Source organism: Ictidomys tridecemlineatus, chromosome 8 (genome assembly GCF_052094955.1).
Source record: "Ictidomys tridecemlineatus isolate mIctTri1 chromosome 8, mIctTri1.hap1, whole genome shotgun sequence".
Taxonomy (NCBI): Eukaryota; Metazoa; Chordata; class Mammalia; order Rodentia; family Sciuridae; genus Ictidomys; species Ictidomys tridecemlineatus.
This window is the reverse complement of record NC_135484.1, coordinates 8183102-8202199: the sequence shown is the minus strand read 5'-3', so window position 1 is coordinate 8202199 and position 19098 is coordinate 8183102. Positions and strand designations below refer to the sequence as shown.

Genomic DNA, 19098 nt, shown 5'->3' with positions numbered 1-19098 from the left:
ATAAAAATCTGGGCAAGTTTTGGGTTGTCACCATGGAGAGTTGATCCACATTGCGCTGAGAGTTTCAGCCAGGTCAGGTGGGCTAGCAAACTGGTCTGTGGACAGCAGCTCATGGCGCGCGGGAACACTTTCCTACAGCAGGAGTCGTTGTCGCCTCCAGGGGCGCTGCCAGCCCTTCCAGGCACAGAGCTGACCCACACCAGGTTGGAGCTCAGGATAAAAGAGACCCGAGAATAGTGTTAAAATTGCAGAAACGAGAGGAAGCAGGGCCGGTTAAGTCCTTGGCCTGGATCATAAGGCGTACTAGCCGACTGCTTCCTTTTCAAGGAGCGTCACGCGCTCCCCAGAAAATGACAGCCAGGAGCAACATGTAAGGACTTTAGAAAGCTCCTGTCTTGCGCGCCGCTGAGTGGGAAGAGCGCGGAGAACCACAGCTGCAACGACGGTCACGTGCAGATAGAGGTGAAGGGTTCTGGCCCCGCTTTCCAACTTTGAAACTAGAGGTGTTTATTTAAGGGGGCAAAGTGCATTCCTAGACTTGGCAGCGACTGGATACTCTGGGCTCCTTCCCAAACCAGCAAGTGAGAGTTAGACAAAGGGCAGAAACTTCTCTGGCCACTTTGTCCGACACAGCGACCACCGACTTTTCAGAACTGCCAAATAGCTTCCCGGACGCGCGGGGCCCCTCAGGCGCCCGCCCCGCCCGCCTGGGTCTGGCCCCCGCCGCCCCGCACGCCTGTAGGGGGCGCCCGAGCGTGGCTAAAAGGCGCGGCCAACGGCGGGCGGCCTCAGTGGCGAAGCCAGGCAGCCTGTGCGCGGCCAGGAGCGATCGCCGCGGGGCTGGAGCGCGGCGGGCACAGCGGCAGAGCGCGCAGACCAGACGTACTGCGGAGGGGGACCCGACAGCGGTGCTTCCATATTCAGCTGACTTGGGCCATTGCCCCTCGGCCAGCCGCCCGCGACCCCCGCCGGCGCACCCCATGCTCTCGATGGCCCTCGAGTGCGGGGCTCCCCTGCGCGCGCCGCGCCCGCTGTCCTGGGCGGCGCTGCTGCTCCTGGCCGCGCTGCTCCCCGTAGGCTCCTCGGAGGCGGCCCCAGGTACGCGCAGCGCCCGGGCCCGGCCCCCAGGCTCTTGGCACCCTGCTTGCAGCGTCTCTGCCCACCCCACTTGTCGCTCTGGGGACCCCTGCCCCGCTTTGTGCTGGCTATGTGTTTTGTCACTAACCTGTGCTCGGGTCGGGGAGCGCTGAATTCAGGCACTCAGCGCTCTGTGCGCGAGGGAGCAACGGAGCACCGTCTGCACCAGGGGACTGCTTTTAACCCTGTCGTCCAAAGCCTGGGGGTCGGGAGACTAGAGCCTTCTAAGTGTTCGGGGAAATTCAGGCAAAGGACAAACCAAGGAAAGGAAAAGTGACTCGGGCGTTGCGGAGTGGGGTGGGGTTCTGAGTGTCATGTCTTTCTTTGCTCAGAATTTCCCTGGGGCGGTAGGTGGGCATTCTTTCCTGGAGTTCACCTGTCTTCAGGCGGGATGGCAGTTGGAGGGGGCCGCCCCAGAGAACAGAGGTAGGCAGAGAGGCAGGACTGTCCTCTGTGGGCAAGGGGAAGGAAGGCTAGCTGCCTCTGCGTTCCTTGGACCAGCCTCGCTCTTACCCAAGCCAAGCTGTGGGCAGCTGCAGTCCTGCGCGCCCCCGTCCAGGGTGGGAACTTAGGACTGGGAGAAGACTTTGTCTTGAGAGGAGGGAGAGGGAAGTGGGAAAGTCGCTTCCAGGAAACCTCACCCTTCCCCAAGCCAGAGCCAGGACTCACGCTTTCTTTGGGAGCAATGCTCCTCAGAAGATGCCAGCGCGTTCTTGCACCCAGAGAGACAAGTCTGTGGTGGGTTTTCATTCCTAGCCTTTGGTGGTCCTGGTTTCTGCCTCCTGTGCATGCATTTTCACACTTGAAATGTGTGGCTTTTATATGTCATCAGTTTGTAGAAATCCAAGAAGACAATTTTGTTGATATTGCTCACTGCCAGCTGGATCACAAAAATTCAAATGCTATTCCAATGAGGGCTACTTGCTTTCGGATGCTATTTGGTGTCTGCATTGCTTTCTCACTACAAAGATAAAGGAGGAAAAGTTGGGGTACACAGCTTTGTGACTTTTTGGTAGAAAAAAGTGCACGTTGCTTGGCTCAAGTTTATGATGCCACATGCCACTTTTTCATAAAAGGTTACATCAGCTGTAGGGTCCTTTTCCTCGCTAGTGATCTCTAGGAACACATTCACTGCATATTTTGTGCAGTTCTTGACAGAATAAGACTGTTTTAGTCTTCCAACTTCCCCACCTACAGCCCGCGGCTTTTGTTTTTCCAAGTTAAAACTTTCTGAGTGTTGAAAGAGTTTTTGTTTCAGAAAATGGAATCAGTGCTGAAGGAGCTATGTGGAGAGTGCAGCTTTATTCTGTTTATATTCTGCTGCCACCTCCCCCGTGGATTACATTTGAGTGTGTCTGAAGTCGGGGTTGTTTGTGAGAGCTCCCCGATCCCGCCTAGTGAGTGGTGCGCGGTTCCTTCTTTTGCCTTCTGCTCTGTAAATCACTGGGCTGTGGAATGTTGGAGTTGGAAGGCTTGCTGGCACTTCGCTCCACTGTGTTGACGTGGGATGTTCAGCGAAGTGATGACCAGACTAGAAATGGACAAAAGAGGACAAGCACACTTCAAAATAAATATTGACCACATTTAAATCAAATCACAGAAGGACAGAAACAGAGCAACCTGCAGATAGCTCCCCGTGCTGGGGGAGGAACTGGGGGGCATGCGATTTATTCATGGGCCCCTTGGGAAGGCTTGCTGACTGTCTTGCCATATGCAGCTGTAGTCACTGCTCTGGACTTGCGTTCCAGACTAGCAAGGCTGTGGACACAGAATTCCCTTGCTCTCATGAAATTAATGCATGCCCCCAGCAAGCGGCTATGTCAGTCCCACCCCTCTGCCTTTGGGGCCAGATTCTCTGTAAGGAAATTACTCAGGGCCACAGTGATGGTGGCAGACCATTATAGCTCCAGGGGGACTTTCCTTACAGCAGAAGTGATTTTAGGGCACACTAAAAATCTTAAAATACCTTGCAATTTGGAGTCAATTAAAAAGCAAAATAAAATAGACAAGCAACACCCACCCCAACCCCAACCCCCATTCCTACAATAGGCTACTATGGAAACAATAAAATTATGATGGTGTTTGCCATCTGATATATTTTCTGAACACATGGATACATGTACACATTTATAGTGAATATCTTGTGGTGATTAGGGGTGTTTTTTTTTTCTTCTTTATAACTTAAAGACCCTGTCAGGGAATCCTCAAGTGCACATTACTTAAAAAAAATTAATAATAGCATGCCATCTGCCTCTTTCCCCTTGTTGACATTTGCACTGCAGGGACAAGAGGTTGGTGGTGAAACTGCTGGTGCTGACCATGAGTCAGGGCGGGGACACTGTAATACACTAATAGTTACTGAAGTTTTCAGGCTTTTGCAGTTCAAAAAAGTTATGACAGTTTCAATGAAGAATGTCTTTGGTGCACAGTAAAATTAATAATCTCACTAAGTCTCTACCCTTGAACACATGTCAATAGTGACACAAATGAACTGTGAATTTTAAATATTGCGTTATGAAACATGTTAACATTTGGAAGATCTACATAACCAACTGTACCCATAAATCCAAATGGCCAATATATCAAGGTATAGTGGTACAAAACGTTACATAGATAGAAGAAAGTGCAAGATAACCCAACGAATTTTTTCTTTCTTTTCATTTTTTATTTTATTTTATTTTTTGGTGCTGGAGGTTGAACCCATGGGCTTGTGTTTGGTGGGAAATCAATAATTTGCCACTGAGCCTACGTTCCTACATCCTCAGCCCTTGCTCAGTGGACTTTTCCCTTCCTAGACAGGTTCTCACCATATTGTCCAGGGTGGTTTCAGATTTTGGATCCTCCTGCCTCAGCCTCCCAAGTAGCTGGGATGACAAGTGTCCACCAGGGTGGCTGGGCCCTAAAGGAATTTTAAAGTAAAAATTCTTTACTTTGTTTCAGATTCTATGTCACAATGAACCTTTAAGAAACTTCTCCTTGGGCTGGGGTTATAGCTCAGTGTTAGAGCACTTGCTAAGCATGTGTGAGGCCCTGGGTTCGATTCCCAGCACTGGAAAAACAAAACAAAGCAAAACGAAACAAAACCTCCTCCAAACAAAAATAAAACAAAAAGCCCAAGAAATTCTCCTTGATGAGTTTTAGTCTAGTATAAAAGATTTTCCAAAATTATCCAACTAAATGTCTGTGAGAGGCCACATTTTCTTCAACCAGGAAAGCATCCTGCAATAGAGTAAATACATGAGCAGATCAGAGACCCAGCCATCTTCTGTTAAAGGGATTTACCAAAATATAAAAACAACAATGCTTTTCTTCTCAAGACTTCTTTCTGTTTTTTGGAAAGTGTGGTTATTTTTCATGAAAATATATTTTCATGCCAATATTCGAGGATTTATTATTGTTATTTAAAAACAAATGAACAGATACATAATTTATTTTTTTATTTTTGTGTTGTCCTGGGATTTGAACCCAGGGCCTCCTGTGTGTTAGGCAAGGACGCTATCACTGAGCCACATCCCCAGCCCAACATGTATTTTAAACTTTTTTAAAGTTTGATTTTTAGGATAGATAAGATAGATTGGTAGATAAAGACAGATAAAAACTCATATCCAAATTATAGGATTTTCATAAACTTAAGAGTGGAAAGGACTCTAGAGGCCAAAAAATTTGAGCCACTGTTATACAATTAACCTTTAAGAAACTTTTAAGCCACTGGTAGAGGGAAGTAGCTTAAAAATAAAGATGCATGGATTTGAGTCTAAGCACTGTCACTGATCCACTGGTGGCCGTGGTCTGCCATAGATCCAGGATAGACCCAGGGAATGGAGATTCCTTTTGCCTTTAGAAGTCCTTAGAAGCTGTCCTGTGGCCAACCTGCCTGCAGCTCTCCAGGCTTCCCCTCCACACCCGTCCTCTTTGCAAGGAAGTAGTGAATGCATTCACTTTCCTTTTGCCCTGTGCATTGGAGCCAAGCAGACAGAAGGCCTGTTCTCATCCACCGAGCACAGAATTCATTACTGTGAAATTAGAGGTTGTAATAAGATTGCAGAGTGTCAATTCATGTCCCTGGAGATTCATCACCAGACGATTCCAGAGCATCTTTGTTATGTCCTACCAAGATCATTCATCTCCATACTTCAGTCACAAAGCCCTTTACCCTGAAAAGAGGAGGGGAAGGGGTGAGAGTGGTGGAGTGAATGGTCTCCTATTGCTGTGTAACAGATGATCCCAGGCTTAGTGGCTTAAAATGACACCGATTTTTTAAAAAAATCTTATAGTTTCAGAGGTCAGAATTCCAAAAGGCATCTCCCTGGGCTAAAATAAAGGACTCTAAAATCAGGTTGCTCTGGGGGACCACTGGGGAGCAGTCTGTTTCCCCGCCCTTTCCAGTATCTAGGTGTGTCCACATTCTTTGGCGCTGGGGACTAGGAGAAAGCCAACCTTGGGGACATTACTCTTCCACCTCAAAGGGAGAGGGGCATGGGAGCGTAGAGGCAAGTGGTCCAGGAGTGACCCCATTGACCTTGGCTGATTAAGAAATAGGGCTCTTTTAATAGTTCCTATGGAACTTAGGGAGGCCCTAGGTTATAATTAAACCTCTTATCAGAAATTTTTATTTCAGTTAAAAAATGCCGAGCTGAGTATTTAAGGCATAAAATTAAAAGAGAGAAAAGAAGAGTTCATGTCTGTGTTTACTGTGAATGCATGAATGTCGTGGTAGGATGCACACTAAGGAACACCGTTGTGCTTTTGGGGAGGATGGGGGAGAATGGGGTAGCTGGGGTGCGGTGGTGGCTGTTGTTTCATCCACACCTTTTACCAGAGTTAGCAGATATGCTCGGGAGCATTTGGAACCAGGGAGGCTTTAGTTATGCATGTGATCAAGCTTCCTTTTTTCCTTCCTCCTAAAAGCTGTCCTTGCATTTGGGACTTGGCATGGTCCTGCCTGGGCCTGGCGGGCGGCGGCGCCTGCGCGCTGCGGCCCTTAGAGGGCGCTCCCGGTCTTCCGGAGGCGTTTCCACCTCCCGCGGGCGCTTCCAGTCTTCCTGCTGGAAAGCCTTACTAAGAGGGGTGTGTGGCTTGGAGAGAGAAGATGACAAAGTCTGGTGATCACCTTTGCTCTTCCCTTAGCACCTGCCCCTTTTGCAATTTTGATACTTATTGGAGCTTCCTTCAGATAGTAACTTGGAAAGGACAGATCACTCTCAGTCAGCCTAACTGTCTATCAGCAGTTTTCAAGTAACCACTAATAAGAAAGGAATTTGAAGTCTGATTCTAACTCCAGGGTCAGCAGCCGGCAAGCTGTTGGGATACCGCCGCCGGTGCCTCTGCGGGCAAAGGCCAAAGCTGCAGCCGCTGGGAGATGGGGCAAGAATAAGGGATGTGGGAAGGGCGGGGCTGGGGAACTCCCTCTCCGCCCTGATAAGGCTTTCCCTGCTCTCTCCCTTCCACCCTCAGAGCTTATTTTTGCACCAAAAGAGAATAATGCAAACTATTCTGCTTTTTCTAATTAGAGTATGCAATGCAATGCACTATAGACAGCTACGCTTATAAATGTAGCAGAATACCCTGAGCACTGTTAATGTTGATTAGGAAGGAGAAAATACTCACATTTTCCTACTGAGGTCTCTCTCCTATTCGTGGTGGAAATGTTTCCATTACTGCATCGTCATAGCTGATCAAGTAGGATCTACAAAACTCTATTTTCATCTTTATGAGGAGTTCCTAGGTGGGCATTTGTATTTCCTTTTAATAATAACTGGTGATTGAAGTGCTTTGAGTATACCTTTCCAGGCATGTTATTTAATTTTCACAGCCACCTTGTGAACTTCCTCCTAAAAGCTGTCCTTGCATTCTCTTTTTCTCCCATGGGAACGGAGTTCAGAGTAGTGGAACTGGGTTTCCTGAAACTCATCATTTAGTTTGTGCTCGACCTGGGCTTTGGAACGGGATCTTCTGAACCCAAGTCCTGCAGTCTTCCTGTTTCTGCCTGCGTTTCCCTTGCTTCCTACTGTAGCCCGGGCACCAGCCCCTAAGTTGCTGATCTGCTGAAAGCACCCTTCTCTGTCTGCTCTCCTCACACCGCTGCCAGCTGTTGAGAAGTGATTCTGCCACACACAGGAGTGTGTTGAACCGTGTAGGACTTACCTGAAGATGAAGTGGCAGTGAACCTGTCCCTGCTACAAAACAGATTTGGGGTGTGGCTATGAACAAGGTCCTCCTTGTGGGGAGCCTGATTTGCATGGAGGTCCTGTTGAAACTGTCCCTGTCGGCTCCTTCAGGCCAGCATCCTGTGCCTAAGCCATTGCGTCATTTCTTTGCGGTTTAACACAGCGGTTGTCTGTGAATGCTCCACCCTTAGGAGGGAGACCACAGCTGGGAACCTGTCAGGACTGTATTTAAATGAAATGGTTCCTTGAAGTCACATTTTGTGCTAAGACATTCAAACTTGTTTCCTGGGCAGCATTGGAGTCAAGGATCAATGAAATGTTAGTTGCTGACCTATAGGGTCGACAGGTCCCTCCCTCTCCGTGGTGGTGAGGCTAAGTGTTTTGAAGTTGTAAGAAGAATGTGTCCTTTAAATGCTAGGGTTTGATTTTTAGGGGCGGTTTTCTGGTGTTGTACCCCTTTATCCAGTTTTTTAGGACTGATTTGTGCCTTGTGACTTTGGCAGGTCATAAGTCTTCAGGCCTCCGTTTTCCCATCTGTGAAATGAGAGGAGTGACCTCGATATTACGAAGGGCCCTCTAACTCTGAGGGAGTCTCCACTGGGAGGACATGCGTCCGCCAATCGGCCAGTGTCCATACACCTCAGACAAAGGGCTACAAAGTCAAAAGACAGCACGCAGATGGGGCAGAGGGTGGGTGGAGCCCAGGACAGGGGATGCCATGGGGACAGATGGACTTGAATCAACTGGAAGCTCAGGACACTGTGCTGAGCTGGGTCTTGGAGAGGGCACGGGCATTGGTTAGAGAAGGAAGGCAGGGAGGACGAGTCTGGACACATGACGACGTGCGTGGGGAACGGTGAGCGTTTAGATGGCTCTTGCAGGGTGGTGTGGGTTCAGGTGACAGTCAGGGTCAGGGGGTGGACAGCAACCAGCTCAGGAAGGTCCTGGAGTTTAACCTTAATCTAATGTTGGTCACTGAAGGAGGGTCTGCAGTACTGCATGTCCCCGGTTCAGTGGGGGTGGTGCGGGCAGCCATGGGGAGGAGGGCTGGGCGCTGCTGAAGGGGCCACTGTGCCCGTGTCCGCTGTGTCTCGGGCTTCTTTTATATTTTCTTACTTATTTTGGGTTTGGAGTCTTCTTCATTTCAATCTAGATCAGAGGTCAGCTCCTGCTGTCTATGCCTTCAGTCCAGCCTCATTTGAAGAATCTTCTGTGTGCCGTGTTTTCTGAAATGGCTCACATATTCCAGAAGGACCCCACATTGGAAAGGGTCCTGGCATCCCATTTGGGCAGTCTGGTGGCGAATAGTTAAGGCAGGCTCCTGGGACATGGAGCACAGTGGCCTCAGGGCTGGGGCTGTGGGCAGAGTTCAGTGCGGTTTCCAAGGGAAGACCCTGTGCGGGTCACTCAGGAGCTGGACCAAAGAGGAAACCAAGGGTTATCATCTCTTTGGTCTGAGCATGTGGGCCCCTGACCAAGTGTGGCTCGGGGTCCCTCAGGTGCCGAGCCTGAGGCTGGAGCTCCTCAGTGTTGCGGTAAACACCTGAGAAGGCTGTGCAGCTCAGCTCCTAATCTGTGGTGGCGCCATGTTTGTCTGGAGATGACGTCTCACAGACAGTCCCTGGCTGAGATTCACAGAGCTGGCCAGGGGCAGCAGGTGTGGATGGGGGCCAGCTGTCAAGTGTGGTGTCCCTGATGCTGGGGAAAAGCCCCCCAGCCGGGCAGGGGCAGGCAGCCGCTCACTGTGACCGGCACTCCGGAGAACCTGGTGGGGCTGCTTTTGACAAAAGCTGTGTGACATTTGCCCTCCCTGGGCCAGATGGGTTCTTGGGGCAATGATGGGCACAGCTGCCATGGCCGCAGACTCCCAGGGAAGCCACTTCCTTGGAATATTTTATAAAATCAAATTGCCCGCAGAGAAGGAGATTTGGGCATGCTTGGGCATTTGCCGGTGAGGACACCTCGCACTCAGGGGACAGCAGCGTGGGGTGACTTTCTCTGGGAAGGCAGGTGGCTGCGTTATTGTCGAGCAGCTTTGTTCTGCCGATGTGGGACGCCCGTTCCCTGCAGGCTGAGGTCAGGGCTCTGGGCTTTGTTGTAGGTTTTGAAGTCTGTTTTCAAAAAACCTGTGTTTGAGAGTAGCTCTGGCATCCTGTGCAGCTGAGGAAGGATGCCAAGGTCCCTAGGACCCTGCACCCAGTTCCCCCAAAGGCACCGTCTGGCCTCGGTGTAGGACAATATCCCAAGCTGTCTCAGTCAGCTATTTTGCTGCTGTGATTAAAGGATCCAACCAGCACAACTGTGGAGGAGGAAGAGTTTATTTGAGGGCTCAGGGTTTCAGAGGTCTCTGTCCATGGAAGGCCGGCTCCATTCCGCAGGGCTCAAGGTGAGACTTAGCATCATGGCAGGAGAGTGTGGCAGAGGGAAGCAGCTCACATGGTGATCTGGAAGCAGAGAGAAAGACTCCACTCTCCAGAAAGAGATATATACCCAAAGCCATGCCCCAGTTCCCACCTCCTCCAGCCACGCCCCACCACATCACTCACCCTGAGTTAATCCCTACCCAGGGAGTGATTCACTGATTTTTTTGTGTTAAGACTCTAACAACCCAATGGTCTCTCTGAACCTTCCTGTGCTGGCTCACGTGTGAACTTTTGGGGGACACCTCACAGCCAAACCGTGATACAAGCCAAGCTGGTGTTGGTTCCATCCTCTGGCCTTCCCCAGTTCTCCACGCTCTCATTTCTGCACAGGTGTGTGTGTGTGTGTGTGTGTGTGTGTGTGTGTGTGTGTGAGTGACTCGATCCCACGTGGAGGTTGTGTGACCACCACCACAGCCAGAACCAGGAGAGTTCCAGCAGAGGGACTCTTCCTGGTGCCCCTCCATAGCCACGTTCTCCTCTCTTCCTCCACCCCAGCCCTGGGCCACCACTGATCTGTTCTCTCACTTTGTGATTTTATTATTTCAAGAGAGTCATATAAGTGAAATTATAGGGTTTATAACTCCTTGAAATTGGAAAAAGCCTATTTCAAAAAAGTATATTTATTTTTCCTATTCTTGCAATTTCTATGGATAGCTTGCAAATGTCTTTATGTGAACCCAGATAACCACCCTATGTAATTTGCCATCATGGGGAAATGCCACTTCCATCCCACCAAGTCACCTGACCTGATTATTGTAGTAGTCTCCCCCCGCATCCCCTCCCTCTGTCTCTTCACTCTGGTGTCAGAACAGTAATTCTCATGAGGCAGAATCAGGGCCTTTGCACCTGCTGTGTTCTTTGCCTGAACAACTTGCCATCAGCACCCATGGGTGGGGCCCTCATCTGGTTCAGATTCTTTATGCAGCCTTGTCTTCTCACGAGCCTGACTCTGAATCCCTCCCTGCCTGCTACAGTGCAATCTCATCTGTACCCCAACACTTCTTCTCCCTGATGTTTATCCACACCCTTCTCACCACCTGATATTCAGGTAGTTTGTACTCTGTTTGGTCATCGGTTGTCCTCCACTGCTGGAATGTGACCTCCGTGAGGGCTGTGCATTCGGCTGCCTTTGTTCACTGCTGCCTCCTCAATGCCTTCAGTGCTGCCCACACACAGCAGAGGCCTGGTGGGGGTGGGGGTCTTCTGAGTGATTGGACGCATCTTCTTTGGTGCTAATTACCCATGATTCAAATGAAATGTACTTATGAGTGCTGGCCTTCTGCCAACAGGATCCATGGCGGGTGTTGGTGGATGTGGGACAGCCCCTGCATCCATGTGGGGTCAGCACTTGCATTGTTAAGAGAGTTGGCGTGTGTTCGGTGCAACCTGCAGCTGGAGGGAGGAATTCTGTTTACCTGGTGTGTCTGCATCCCAGCCCTGCTGCAGCAGAGTGCACAGAGCAGCTGGCTTGAAATGACAGAATCATTCTTCTCCAGTGCCGGAGGCTGGAAGTCTGAGATCTGTGGTAGGTGAAGGCGTTCCTTCTGAGGCCTTTGCCAGTTCCTGGTTCCTGGTGGCTCCGTGGCTTGTAAATGCGTCTCTGCAGCCTCTGCCGGCGTGTCATGTGGTGGTTTCCCTGTGTCTTCTCTTCTTATAGGGACATTGGTCGGTTGAGTCAAGGCCAATCCTAACCCACTGTGACTTGGTTACCTGGACATGACCCTGTTTTTAGATGAGATCACACTCTCAAGGAGTTCCAAAGACCTGTGGACATCCATGGGGGCTTAATTCTTAGATGGCACCTGGCTGGTCCATCACCAATAAACTAAGTGATAAATGACTAACTCAGATCTTCTATGGGCAAGTCACTGCTGAGGGCCTCGATAAATTGCTGAGGCCGACCTTGAATTTGGTGATCCTCTGCCTCCTGAGTCTCTGGGATTACAGGTGTGTGCCTCCCTGCTGGCCCTCACCCAGCAACTTCATTCTGCACCTTTCTGATAGTCTGGGAGAATGAAAGCATCTCCCTGTGAATGACAGCACGCAGAAGCCACACAAGCACCTACGGATTTCTGAGCAAACCGTGCAGGAGGCTCTCGGTCCTGGGACTGACACCATTTCCACAATGGCCTCACAGCTGCATTTTCAGCTCTAGCACTCTGGGAGGACGACATCTGGAGGACAAGACTCAGGGCGCCCTATGAATAGGTCACGCATCCGTCTTGTAGAGAACCAGGGTTTTGATTTGAAGTCCATGAGATGAGTTCCTTGGGGTCTGCTGTCCCTCTGAAATCGCTGTGTGTTTTCATTACAGGACACCATTCAGCACATCCCGAGAGGCCTGGATCACAGAGGGCTTGACCAAACGTCCTCTTGGAATTAAAGCCAAGGAGAACAGTGGCCCAGGGCTCCCATGAGGGGGGAATCTCTAGTAAGCCCTCCTCACATCCCCTGATGCCGTTCTTTGTTCCCTGACCACCGGCTTCGGGGGGACTTCCTTCCCCAGCCCTCTGGACCCTGGGGATGTCGGCTGTTGGTGGCACTCGGCTGATATTAATGCCTGAGCTGCTTCCATGTGCTTCTCAGTGGTTTGAAGACCATCACTTTGGTGATGGATTTTGGATATTTGGATTAATGAGCTCATATTCTGGGGTAGGGCCTGGCTTAGTCACTGTCACCAACTGACAGCACATTCACAGTCGTAACCTCCAAAAGCGGACACATGGGTTGGGAGCTCACTGGGTCTCACTGCCTAGTCACAGAGAGCATTGAAGACCCTGGATTCAGACTGATAGGCAGGCTGAAGGGTGGAGGTCGGATCAAGTTAATTCAGTTTCCTTTCCACCCTCGAGATTTAAAAATTCTAGTTCAAAGTAGTTTTCCAAGATGAAGGCAACCAAGGAGATTCCCTGCTGTGAGGAGGGAGAATCCTCTGAGAGCAGAGGTGCTGGGAAGACTGAAGGTCATTTTCTAATCATAGCTGTCCGGTGGCTGGCTCTTCTTCCTGGTACTCATATCTCATATTTTTTTAGTGCTTTTGATGTTCTCTTTTGTTCATCCTGCATCAATCCTATAAGGTAAATTGGGTAGCTGTTAGCTCCATTTGTAAAAAAGGAACTGATCAAATTTGATAGGTGCAGAGAGAATGGCATATTTGCTTTGTTTGGGCATCATGAAGTGGGCAGATGAGTGAGCTAGATGAGGAGGAAAATGAGCTCTTCTCAGCCTTCGCTGGACATGGATGGACAGTTCATCTTCCTAGAGATCTCTCCTCTCCTGGCTTCCATCATGGCAGCTTGTCTTCTGAGTCTCCTCTTTGCCACTAATATTTAAGATTGAAAATGTCTCCTGGTCCTCCTTTCATCCCCAGACATCTGTGTTCTTGTGTCCCCTGGAGATGTGAAGCAGAGAGTTGAACATGCATAGCTTGGAGAATCCAGGGTGGGGTTGAGAACTCGGGAGCCATCAGCACGCGGGTAGAGTTTGCCCTCCTAGGACCGGATGAGCTAAGTAAGGGAGCAAAGTCAGAGGGAGTGCAGGAGAGAAGAAGAGGGGGCCAGAGATGGGGCATTGGAGATCTAGCAAAAGGACCAAGAGAGAAGTGCCAATGACGCGGAGGAAAATGCAAGGGTGTGGTGCCGAAGCCAGGAGAAGAGGTTCTTGCAGGAGGAGAATCCCTCAGCTGTGGTTGGAGGGAGAGGAAGTTGAGGACTGAGAGATGAGGCTGTGGAAGCAGAGAATCTTCTAGACACTCGGGAGGTCTGGTTCAGTGCACTGAACCCAGGCTTTCCCATGAATTCAGCGGCCCCTGATGGCTTTCAATTTTGCATCTTTGGTTCTGATTTCTTCCGGGCCTGCATTGATGGCTTTGAGTTGTAACTGCATCTGAGAGGCAGTGAAGGAGTAGGAGGAGCATGGTTGTGGTTTTGGGTGGGTCTGGGTCTGACGGTGGTCACTGACGAGCTGTGGGCATGTCACTTCACTCTCTAGGCTCAGCCTGAGGTCGACGGTGTGCAGGGCACTGGGTGGAAAGGCGATGGAGGGGGAAACCGTCTTGATGGTGTCGAGTTCTTTCTCATCACTGCTGAATCCCCAGTGCCTGGCTTAGAATCTGAGGCGTAGTAGGTGCTCAGTAAATATCTGTTGGCCAAATGAGCAACATGGCCGAATGAGGCAGGTCACCAGCCAACGTTCCTTTCCTTTCTCCTCCTTACCTTCTCATGATCCTTTCTGCATCAAGATGAACTCACTGCATGGCCTCAGCTCTTCAGGTGTGCCGAGCCTTCCTCTTTCCTTCCTGAGAGATGACTTGCTGTGCCACCCTCGGCATTAAGACTTTGAGAACCATCACTAGGAACCTGGCTGTCCCTGGGTCCTTGTGACAGTGACTTCCCTCACGCTGACCTCTGCTGGGCTTCTTACTACCTCCCCCTGACACTGGCCTTGCCTCTTCCGAGGGATTTTTCAGGAGTGTTGGGAGCTAGCTGAGTGGTGATCCCAGGGACAGACCCAGTGGTCGACATAGTTAGACAATGACTTTCACTTTTCGGGAAAAGGAATGAGTTTTCCGGGAGTTTTCTCTGGCCGGCATGCCAAGCAGTTTGTAGTAGGCTGGGTTTAAGCCGGACCCGCAAACAATGGTGATTCTTCAAGAAACTATTTCTTGGTTGTGAATTGAATTTGAAGAATGTGCAAAAGAGTCCCACAAAAGTCTGGAAAGTCCCCGTTGCTCCCTGGGTCTCTGCTGGTGTGTCCAGGGCAGGCGTGAGCCCTGCGCTCTGGGTCTGGCCCCGACCATTTGCTCTTTACAGCCCCTTGTATTCTTGTTGTTATAAGTAAGTACATTCGTGGACTCCCTCCCGACCGTTCTGGAAAGTCAGTGGTGGAGATGGGGGAAAATCTTGACTTTTTTCCTGGAACAGTAGCTTTTGCTTACATTAATTTCTAAATAAAATGTCCCAGAGAGTTAAAACCTCAAATCCTAACGACCGAGTTTTGCCAGCTCCGCTGCTGAGGAGCGCTCCATTCTCTGACTGTGTCATTTGGGGACAGACGTATGTACTCAAGTCGATGGCAGACTGACAAACAAAGCATGATTGTTGTCAAAATTAAATTCTCGGAGCAAAACCCTTAGAAACAATAACCGGAGAGATCAACATTGAAGCAGCTCTATTCGGAAATCCAGAGGCGAAGTCGTTGGGTTTTATAGATCAGAAGGGACAGCACGGCTGTTGATTTGGGCCCCTGGTCACACAATGTCCAATTAGTAGCCGCTTAGCACAGGGAAAGGGCCTACTGGCTTCCTTGTGAACTTGGGAGCAGAGAGGCCAGGACCGGCTTGGAGACTGCTCAAGGACCTCAGGGACCCAGGAGTGCCCCATGTGCCTACTCTGCCACCACTGTCCATGTCATTATTCTCAAGCATGTCACCTTGTGTTGCAAGACGGCTGCTGCATCTCCACGTATCACACTGACATCCCAGGAGGGGAAAGGGGGGAGGAAAATACAGAAGGCCACGAGCCGACCCTCAGAATCCTTGGCTGGAAGTGATGACCTCGCCTTGTCCTTAGCTACATTCCTTTGCCTTTGTCCTCACAGCAAGGGAAATTGACAAGTCACCCTGTGGGGACATTTGCCTTCCAGCCTAAAAGGTACAGGAAGGCAGGGGACAAAGAAAATTCTGGCCTTGGCCTTGGGAGAGCCACATGGAAGTGTCCGCCGTGGCAGCTTCTGAGTCCCATGCTAGTGGATAGACTCACCAATTAGGGAACTTGACTGGGAGTCATCAAACCCCACTTACACAGGCCAGAGAACATCTAGAGGGAGAAGCCAGATTTATTTAAGAGTATTTGTTGGACAAACTACAGTCAGTCCTTACTGATTTGAGAATTTCTTTTTTGCTCTGCCCCTTGCTGTTTATTTCGAAATAGAATTCCTGGATGCTTCACTTTATGGTTAGGTTTGGTTTTCCTGCTTGGTTCTTTCCACATTAGAGAGGAGTGGGAGGGAGCGGATGGAGGGGTGATGTGGGTGAACCACATCAGTGGGCTCTCTTCCACTCCAGGTCCCCCCCCCCCAGCACACACACACAAGGGAAGAACTTTGTGAGGTGCCATTAACCCCCGGGGTGACGGGAGTCCTTGGGACCAGGGGTTCTCACTGCCAGGGGCCCTGGCGAGGAGGCGGGGGCTCTCTCCCGGGACGCTCTCTCCGGGCTGCAGCAGTACCTGGCTGCCTCCTGCGTGACCAGCTTCTGTGTAGCAGCCAGGAGGAGCCGGGGGACATGGGTGTTGATTGTGGTTTCTCAAGTTCAGGCGTAAGGGTCACCTTTTTGCTTGGCATGAGGCCACCTGAAACTCACCAAGATGGACCATACTTCCACAGAGACAACAGAAGCGCTGGTGGCACTGACAGTCTGTGGGGACAGCAGTGTGCTCTGACATAGGATTGGCAAGGGGCTCCCGGTTTGAGATTTGGATAGTCACCATTGGGCTTCTTTGAGCTGATGAGGGAAAAATGTGATTCACCATTGTATCCAGTGGCATTCAGCGCCTGCAAGAGCACATTGGTATATACTAGGATTCGAGCTCCTTGTTTGAATAAAATGATGCTTTGTTGTTATGGAAAAGCTGGAAAGTGCCAGAGGGGTTGGGAACAACCTCAGGGAATTCAGGTTTAGCAGTGGCAGCTGGAGAGGTGAGCCCGTGGTCCAACAGGCTCCTGCGTGCACCACGGAGAGCTGATGGCAGCCAGGAGTGGGGGTGTTGTAGCCCTTTTGAGTCTCTGTAGCTGTTGAGCGGTGCACACCACCCGGTGGAGATAGATGCACTCTTATTTAGTGGGGTAGGAAGACTAGAGCCGTCAGTCAGCGTTCTCTGGGGAAACTGGGGTTTGAGGAATACAAACCAGGGGACGTCTGCACAGCTGGGCTGTTTCCTGGGCTGTCCTTGGCCTCCTGGGGGACCTGGACATCTGCTTGTCTTGATGTTTCTTTCTGACTGACCACAGTCCTGTGTGGCTTCCCCTTGGTGGGGTCAGAAGTTTTGTGTGCAGAACTCTCTGAGCTCCCTGGAGTGTTTTCTGAGTTCAGACCCCAGAGTCCTAGAGTCGGATCTCTAAAAAACCAGCGTGGAAACGCTGTAGCGCAGCCTGCGGAGCCTGTGCACGCTGGGAGTGTCAACACAGGAGCCAGGCAATTGTTTTAATCCTCAGTCTGTCTACTCAACACCGCCTCCCGGGGAAAGTCGGCCATCTGTGCATTTGTCCCGTGTTACTTTTATGTCACACTGTCACAAAACAGCCTGTCCTTTTCAGTGTTCTTTTCCCCCTTTGGTGGGGGAAGGGAAGGTCATGATTCTTTAGCAAATATGATTCCAAGATCCATTTGAAAAATTATTTAAAATTCAGTTGGTCCTTTCCGTGTTTTGATAACTTGTTGACAACCTTCTGGAGATTTCTGAATTTTTAAATTTTCCTGCACTCTCTAGGATTATATGGGTAACAGCCGAGTTTCCCTCCCTTTCCTCTCAGAGTCCTGCATCACATGGGTTTCTACCCCCAGGTCGTGCTGTAATTTTAGGACATCCTAACCTTTTCTGGCTTAATCTCCTGGATTTTTGGTCAAAGACTCTTACTTACACCGAGACCTGTGTTTTCCTCATTTTACAGTCTGGGAATTATTTGGCGGTTTCCAGTGGAAAGTAAAACTTGAATTTCAAACACAGATGAAGCGGGGAGGCTTGTGCAAACATGAAGATTTCGTTGCGTTAGAGAGCGATCTTGGGTGTACTTGAGAAACAATTCTGGCGTTTTCTTTTGAGTCTTACCAGGCTGGTCTACTTGAAGAGCCCTTGTGTTCCTCTGGGAGACTTTGAAACTGAGGCTGTCCTCACCTGCTCCGGGCTGGGTAGGCTACAGTTGTGCTCAGTGGGGCAGGGCCATGGCTGCCAGCTGGTGTTGGCCTTCATTTCTTTGGGTGGGTCTACACTGGCTTCGGGGTAGATTCAAAAGGTTCTTTTTTACTTTCACAAGAGATTTTACTGAAAGTAAAATTAGCTGGCCCCCTCCCTTTGGCATCTGGTGAGGGCCCTGCTGACTGCACGGCAGCATGGCAGAGGAGGGGTAAGGGCACCAGCCTCTTGCAGAAGTGCCAAGCATACGCCTGGCCTCGCCTAACCACAGCCCGCTCTTGGAGAACTAACCAGGAACGATATTAATTTAAGTACTATGTTAATTCTTCTGAAGGGCATGCACCAGTGACCTAACTACCTCTCCCTAGGCTCCACCTCTTAAGGGACCCACCACCTCCCACATTGTCACATGGGAAACCAAGCTTCAGCCCACGAGCCTAGGGGGAGACTCTGCAGTCAGATCCAAACCACGGCGACTCTAACCATGGCCCACGCTCTCTCTCCATCCCCAGTCCCCTCTGTGTGCGACACCAAGAGCTGGTCGCACCAAGTCCCAAACCCCCCATTATAGCCTCTTGAACAGAGATCAAAGGCAGCAAGTCCACTGGAACTCTGGGCCCTTTGGGGTCATGTGGTCACAGGCCTGTTGCCAGAAGAACTGGGGGAGGCTTTGCTGGATAGACAGAAATAACGGGTACCTTTTACAGAGCTCTTTGGATTCTTTGTTTTTAGAGAGATTTTTAGGACTTGGAACTGAAAAGATGGAGGCAAGTGGGGAACTTTGGATCCGACTCTTCTTACTTTGGGGCATCCTACAGGATCTGCACCAATTTCAGGGAAAAGTAGAGGAGGCTGCCATTGCTGAGGAGCCCTGTCCCCATCTGGGCACTGAATGAATTGCCTCTGGCTGGGGCCAAACAGATTAGGAAGCAGGAAAGATATTTAGACTTCATTTTGTTTATCTTAAGCTATAAGACAAAGAATGTGTTACTTTTGGACTTTAAATGTTACTTGGGAATTTTGTGATGGGGGATTTATATGAAAATTGGGACATTTTTATATTGCTGGTCTCGCATGATTAGAACATAACCGTCATTTCACCGCGTGGATTCTTGTGGTCTCTTTTGGACAGCACAAACTGGGCAAAGTTTGGGACTGGAACAGAACAGGCCAGGAGTGGATTTTGTCCTATTGGTCACCTCGGCTTTGGAGTTGGCTAACAAGTGAGCCTCACTCATCTCGGAGCCTTCTGGGGTCTGGAGGGTGGGATTTCCTACTGACAACCCCAGGAAGACCCCGGCTGGACATTGATGGAGATGGGGGTGGCTCCTGAAGTTGGGGTGAGCTCTTCCTGATCCTTACTCTAAGGGGCTATTGCAGATGGACCACAGGTTGATCATCGCTCCCAGTGGGGGCACAGTGAGCCAGCCGGCGAGGAACGTGAGAGGGTGTTAGGAGGAC

The 19098-nt window shown here is 50.2% G+C and overlaps 1 protein-coding gene across 3 annotated transcripts in view; it reads left to right on the top strand.

The window, feature by feature from the left end:
- The first annotated feature begins 542 nt into the window (after window positions 1-542).
- Fndc1 (fibronectin type III domain containing 1) overlaps window positions 543-19098 on the top strand; it is an 84706-nt gene continuing 66150 nt past the window's right edge. Inside the window, exon 1 of one of the 3 annotated variants that reach the window (XM_078018800.1) lies at window positions 543-1098. In XM_078018800.1, the coding sequence (XP_077874926.1) occupies window positions 981-1098 (118 nt within the window). In that variant the 5' untranslated portion in view covers window positions 543-980. The remainder of the gene's footprint in view (window positions 1099-19098) is intronic. The other 2 variants (XM_040283509.2, XM_078018801.1) reach the window with 2 other exon arrangements.